The 7,138-nt window shown below is 37.9% G+C and overlaps 2 protein-coding genes across 2 annotated transcripts; both read right to left on the bottom strand.

Moving 5' to 3' along the window:
- Window positions 1-2,414: 2,414 nt before the first annotated feature.
- On the bottom strand, window positions 2,415-3,380 carry LOC148008345 (uncharacterized). The gene is made up of 2 exons (XM_087674294.1): window positions 3,171-3,380; window positions 2,415-2,920 (listed from the first exon to the last, which is right to left on the bottom strand). The coding sequence occupies exons 1-2, from the start codon at window positions 3,265-3,267 to the stop codon at window positions 2,733-2,735; spliced, it is 285 nt and encodes a 94-aa protein (XP_087530420.1). The 5' UTR covers window positions 3,268-3,380; the 3' UTR covers window positions 2,415-2,732.
- A 2,811-nt stretch (window positions 3,381-6,191) lies between these two features.
- LOC148008344 (uncharacterized) lies at window positions 6,192-6,707 on the bottom strand. The gene has a single exon (XM_087674295.1). The coding sequence runs from the start codon at window positions 6,705-6,707 to the stop codon at window positions 6,192-6,194; it is 516 nt and encodes a 171-aa protein (XP_087530421.1).
- Between the last annotated feature and the right edge of the window lie 431 nt (window positions 6,708-7,138).

Below are 7,138 nucleotides of genomic sequence, written 5' to 3'. Positions count from 1 at the left end.
TATCACTTATTTAACCTCACATGATCATGAATTAAAAATGCACCCTTACAATCACATAATCAAATGATAATAAAAGGGAGTTTTTTTCGTAATATTTAACACATAATTTAACACACTCATAAGTATTCCAAAAACCCCCCTCCTCCCCCCCCCCCCAAAAAAGGAGAAACTTTTTGAACAAGCAAAAAATAGCAAATATGATGGGAGAGAGAGAGAGAGAGAGAGATGTTGTACGCAATGCAAGGACAAGTTGGAACTCATATCCAAGGCATGGGAGCTTTCGTTAGGTAGAGGGAATCCTCTTCTCAAAAGATCAAAGGTTTGACTCACTTGTAATATCACAAGAATCTATGGTTTGCATCAATTTCTTTTGCTTATGTAAAACTCATTTCCTATTCTTGTTTTCCATTATTGATTGTTGAAGGATCTCAAATTTCTATTCATACACTGCATTTTTCTCTAATACTCACACTAATGTATTTTTAATAGATATTTTTAATGTTTTTTGTAAACAGGTCTGTCAATTCTATCTTAAACTTGTTTTTAAACATGATTGGGATTCTGACAGTTTGATGCTAGGATTTATTTGTTCTAATTACATTCTATGTTTAATGCATTTTTGAATGCTTGTTTTAACAGCTTTATAAATGTTGAGTTTAACGATTTTTTAAAGGCTCAAGTAAATGCTCCAAACCTTGTATCGACATTACATTTGTGATTATGATTTCTAGTAGAATTGTGTTTATAGCCTAGTTGTGAACATGTTCATAAACACTCTATTCAATGGTTTAGTAAACACGTAAGCTTAAAGTGTTTAAGGTCTCTAGTTTGTGTTATATTATATATTTTTTAATTTATAAGGGAGAAATCTTTCAAACATGTACGAGTCTCCTTTTCAAAGTACTTAATATAGAGAAATAAAGTGTATGGAAATAGGGAAAAAGAAAGTAGGCAGATTGTGTCAGTTAGCTTCTATATATAGAGTAGCTATAAAGAGAGAATAAATTACAAACTAGCTAAAGAGAGAGAGAGAGAGAATAGAGTATAATACAAAGAGAAGAGTACAATAAAGAGAGTAGAGAGTGGAAAGTGGAGAAATGTATGAAATCTCCATTTGGAAGGCATCTAGAGGCATTGTTCTCTCATTTGACTATTTACTAGTATTGAGCTAGTAATGCTAAATAGTTCAATTGAGCATCTTCTAATCAAAGGTCTAGCTTAATTCCTCCATAGACACCTTAATAATTGATATATTTTAGATAGGTAGACCAAAGTTAATCCTCATCCAATATGAACCCTTCCTGAAGTGTGAGCTCTGTGTGTGCCAACTAGATGAACAAAGTATTGAGAATACATTTATATCACATTAACATGTGTAATAGTTACAAATTAAGCTAGTTATATCGATTTACTAGTTTTAAAATTTTTTTGACTATGTGTATGGCAAATAAGTAGTTTTTTTCTCTACGGCTATTGGTATATTCATCAAACTTATTTTTCTATGCATGTGTAAGTGTACGTTGGTAATATGGTAGCTATATATCAATATATTTGTCAATCCTTTTTTCACCACTTATTCCAATGGTCTTACCAATGTCGTATGACCCAAGCTTATACTATTGTGCACTTCGATGGTGGGGCCTAATTAGTTAAAACTTATTTGTGTGTATTTTTTATATTAAATTTGAATGGCATTTTCCTCATCCCTTGTAGTACAATAGCATATAATGGTTCAAAATCTATGACTCATTAAGTCTATCAAGTCGCATGACTCAATTATATGGACCTTCATTCTAATGACATATCTTAAAAATCAACAAGCAAGAGTGAGAAAGTTTGATTGATAGAGAGAGAGAGGGAGATCAGAGAGGAAAAACACTAGATACTAATTATTTGCTGTTTTTTAAATTGCTACTACACTTGTTAGCATGATCGGAGGCCCATAAAAGCACACATCTATGGAGTGTGTCTATGCTTGCCTTTTGGTGTGTCCTTCACATGTTATAGCAATGATGTGTATGTATCCATTTGTTTGTAGCTTTAAACATTAGTATTCAAATTTAAGGAGGTAGGTTGCCAAGGTAGTGTTAACATTAATCAAGATATACACATATCTATATTGATGGAAAATTGCTCGTCTAAGGTTACGTCCATAACCACATCAAAGTTATCAAGAATCAGACGTGGCTACGAACGTGTAGATAGATATGCCCATAAAAGCATATCTACGGAGTGTGTCGATGCTTACTTTTTGGTGTAGTGTTGTGCACACACTGGCACAATATCTTTTAATAACGTGCATTTTCTTCTTGACATCCTCACTAATTACTTCATTAGACATTTGGATTCCTTGAAATAAACTTCCGATCAGTACACATCGGAATATGCAGTACAAACACAATTTATAAAAACAAAATTATTCATGCATTAGACGTGCAAGACTACCGACATTGCAAGGATAGTTGCGGTTCCTTGGCACAAAGCCGCAGTTTTTTTGGTGAACACTGATTATGTGTCATTCAAATGATATTAGTAGTAGTTAATATCAATAATAGGAAGGACAAAACAACCAATTTCTGAATATCTTGTGACTTATTTACGATTATCATTATTAGTAGTAACCATCTTGTCGCTTCAATTATCTGCAGCCACATCGTATGGTACTGATTGTGCAAAGCAATAATTGATATTCCACTGGTTTCACGGGGATCACGATTCTTTAGCTAGCCAGATCAGAAGTCACATTGGAGGTCGGTGCCATCGGAGAGATGGAGCGCGCAGCCTGTCTGGTCGGGGTAGGCCATGTGGAAGAAGCAGCAGTTGCAGGCGCTCGGCAGCTCCTGGCCTGGGCTGGAGCTGCAGCTCACGTACTCCACCACATAGCATGCGTCCGAGCACGGCCCTATCTGCGCCCTTGCGCCTACAGCACACAGTACTATAACATCAGCCATAAATTGATCAACGTAATTGTACCATCAATGACGATCCAATTAATCTCACCAATCATTCATCGCATCAATTCATCACAGTCGCACAATCAACGTCGTCAATAATCTACTCAAACAATCGATACCAGCTAGGCCAGAAATTATTCTGGGGAATGAGAGTAATTTATTGACAAGCAGCGAGTGGATATAATAACTTGAGTGTGTAGTATATGATTTAGTTACCTGGATGATGAGTAACAATGGTGGCAGTAAGGAGGATGAGGAGTAGGGATTGCAGCCAGACAAGAGTTGGCTGGGCACGGAGGCTAATGGGGGCCATAGCTGTGAGTCGTGTTGCTGGTGATATCACAGACACAGAGAGAGACAGAGAGAGAGAGAGCGCTGAGTAGGTTTGCTTGTCAGATTGCCCACTATAACGTATAACGACACAGGCAAGATCCAAGAAGCGCTGGACTACACTCGCCGCACGGGAGACGTGGCCCAGTAAGATCGAGCCGCGTGGTCTGCCATTTCGGTCAACAGGCGCCTTTGACTCATGGATATAAAATGTCAGGCTAGACAGTCCAAACAGCTCACTCGCTCGATCAAGAATCGCAGATCGACGGCGATCGCGCCCGCGGCCATGAAAAAACTTGAGAGAGCGTCGACTTGTCATCAAATGACGGTCTCCAAAGTCGTTGCTATCCTTTTTGCCTCCTTGAATTACTTTTTCTGTACGTCTCTGAAAAATTGCAAGTTTCTTCTTCTATTTACACAAACTTAACTAATGCCACATTTTGAATTTCAAAAGCTTCCCATGACATTCACATGACTCCAAACCTTGGATTTTAATGAACGTGGCTTTCCATCCCACATGCTTTAGAAAGAAGATAAGAGAGGAGATCCAAGGGTTTACCATTGCGTGCATTTAAGGCTTATTCAAAAGCACCCTTATTTGTAAAAATTTTCAAATAAAACACATCCTTTTTTAATTCAATCTATAAATTATTTCTTTATATGGTACCCTTCTATATGTAAAAATTGTATAAAAATGATATCTAAAAAATCCTTTTCTTTTGAACTCACATATTTATGAGTGACTCACCCCAAGGTAGAGCAACAAGACAATCTACATTCTTTAGATCCCACGTGCTTGGATAGGAAGATAACTTTGTAGTACTAATGTCCACACAAGCCAATCTACATAGCCCAACTATAGAGTGGGCATTATCCTATTCCTAAGTGGTTACCATCTCCTTGCTTTCTATACAAAATTAAGACACTCTAGATACGGGATCTATATGATGGCTATCTTGTGTTGATTGAGAAGGCTAACCAAAAAGTAATGCAAATACAGACATTCTTCCTACACGCTTTTATCACATACTTTGCAATTTCTCAATTGCCATGTGATTCATGTAAGTCATATATAAAAAAGCATCGAACGGTTTTTGTTTTGGATACTCAAGACTAGAAGGGGGATAAACTTTTCCAATTTAGGTTAAAATAGAAACATAACAAACGCATGTGTGCATGTGTCTGCACACATGCACACACATACACATGAATATATATATTTATATTTAGTTGTTTTTTATTGTTTCATTTTACTAAAGGAAATTTAGACCAATATTCTCATGTCAAATGAAAGCTCAAAATAGCATATATTGATTGAAAATATTTTGACAACTTTGTGAGACATGTTTGGAATGTTTGTTAATCTTCTGCAAATAATACTACGTATGCAACATTTGTGAAAACATTTTTAGAATGTATGTCAATCTTCTTTCAAATATTACGAAGTATGCAACATTTCTTAACTCATATTAGGTTTGGTGGCTTCATGATTGAAGGATAGTAATAGATGTTCTAAAATACATTTTAGGCTCCTAAAATTTAGGGGCAATTCCTACAACCAGGTGACATCCACTTGAACACAGAAGAAGCATTCTCTTGTGGCCCATAATCTTGGATGAATCCGTGGTTTGCAATGTCTTGAGAATTTCAAACCTACCAAACACTACAACAGAAACGAGGCATAGACGCGCATGCTAGACGCGCAAAGTCGGGCGCGTCTATCACAACGTCTATAAGTGCGTGTAAACGTGCATGTAAATAGACACGTATTTTGCATCTATATATCCGTGCAAATAGACGCTAATATAGACGCGCCAGCAGACACACAATTATTTAACCACCTAAAATTAGCAATTCACGTAATTAAAAAACCAAAGTTAATAATTATTTAACCACCTGAAATTGATTCTTGAGCATGCACATGTGCGCATGATAAAAACCATAGAATTAAGAATACACATTGAATCATTGAATTAAAAAAATAGAGTTAATAATTACTTTTTCATTGCTCTCTAATGAATGGCAGTTCCTCCAGTTGACAAGCCTGATATAAGTAATTAGCGGCAAGCGACAAAAACCTTACAATTAGTAGCAAGCATTGCAATATGTATCTCGTAATTTCTCTACGTACTTGAAGATGATAAAAGATACTTCCTTTTTATTATGGAAAATTCAATTTAGCTTTAAAATTGACTATTGATTCTTGAGTATGCACGTGTGCGCATGATAAAAACCATAGAATTAGGAATACACATTGAATCAATAAGCAAATTATCTCATCGCTCTCTCTTTTTCTCTCTCCTCTCTCTCTCTCATTTCCTTTTCTCTCTCCTCTCCCTCTCATTCCTCTCCCTCCCTCTCTCTTTTTCTCTCTCCTCCCTCTCATTCCTCGCCCTCCCTTGCCCTCTCTCATTCCTTTTTCTCTCTCCTCTCTCTCTCATTCCTTTTTCTCTCTCCTCTCTCACTCTCATTTCCTTTTCTCTCTCCTCTCCCTCTCATTCCTCTCCTTCCCTCTCTCTTTTTTCTCTCTCCTCTCTCTCTCATTCCTCTCCCTTCCTTGCTCTCTCTCATTCCTTTTTCTCTCTCCTCTCCCTCTATCATTAGCATGGGAGGTTGGAATACACAAGGAGGGAGGTTGGAATACACAAGGATTACAATGCAAAGTGAGAACACTACAGGGTAGAGGAGTCTATAAAAAGACAGCTATCAATCAGGTGACACTTTTTGGGTACTGGCATGGGCTAACAATATAAGCAACTTGGACCAAGACCATTTCACAACTGAGCTATTGCCTTATTAATGTTAAGTATCACTTTATTGGCTCCTTTACCCTAAATATACTAAAGAAATCTGTACAACCGGACTGGCATTAAGTCCAAGGATAATTATTAAAATGCAGATCATTCATTAGTTTTGAAGCCACAATAAGGTCGCATCTAACGCTACAGCATCAGCCTTAGATTTTTGCAAATCCTCACCCACCAGCAAATCAATAGTGTCTCCGCCCAGATCAACCACAACAAGCTTTTCTCCTTCTCTGATGGATAGGAATCTAGCATTTTGGAGACAATGCAAAGATGCAACCTCTGGCTCCAGAACTACTCTTAATAGATGAGGGCTAGCATCCTCTGTGCATATTCTGCTTGACACTCCCTTGACCATACCAGCTTCCTGAGCACATTTCCTCATCTTTTGCTTGGTAGCTTCTGCCCATATTGCTGGCACAGAAAGACACCATTGAATATCCTTCATCATCAATTGCCCACCATACCTGTCCCTCAGGTAATGCAAGATAAATTGTGATACTTTCTTGAGGTAGTCGACGATGAGAGACTCAATTGAAAGGCCTTGAGGAAGAGCCTTCGATTTGGATTGACCTTTGTAAGGAGCTTGTTCTGCTAGATATAACTTGAAACCACTCATGAAAGTACTTCCGCAAGGAAGTGATTGCGTGCATGCAACAATCGTCTTGATGGCAATCTGGTTTGTGTTTTGCAGTAGGGCACAGAGGAGGCCTCATGCTGCAGGGGCCAATCGCGGTTGATGTCATGCACAGATGTGGATGTCGCGCATGGGCCATACCCTCTCTTGCTCTATTTGCCTATTATGTTTAACATCTTATCTCTTTTTCTCTCTCGTCTCATTCTCTCTTTTTTTCTCTCTCCTCTTCCTCTCTCATTTCCTTTGGCTCTCTTCCTCTCCTTCTCTCATTTCTTCTCCCTCCCTCTCTCTCTCTCATTTCCCTATTATGTTTTCTTCTCTCCCCCTCTCCCTCTCCCTCTCCCTCTCCCTCTCTCATTCCGTGTCTATTTCCACGTCTATGTTTGCGTCTATACTGGCGTCTACCTGAACAA

This window comes from Lygodium microphyllum, unplaced genomic scaffold (genome assembly GCF_053477565.2).
Source record: "Lygodium microphyllum isolate KBCC unplaced genomic scaffold, Lygodium_microphyllum_v1.1.10 scaffold_177, whole genome shotgun sequence".
In the NCBI taxonomy this organism is placed as follows: Eukaryota; Viridiplantae; Streptophyta; class Polypodiopsida; order Schizaeales; family Lygodiaceae; genus Lygodium; species Lygodium microphyllum.
Note: the sequence above shows the minus strand (reverse complement) of the source record. Positions and strands in the feature narration are given on the sequence as shown.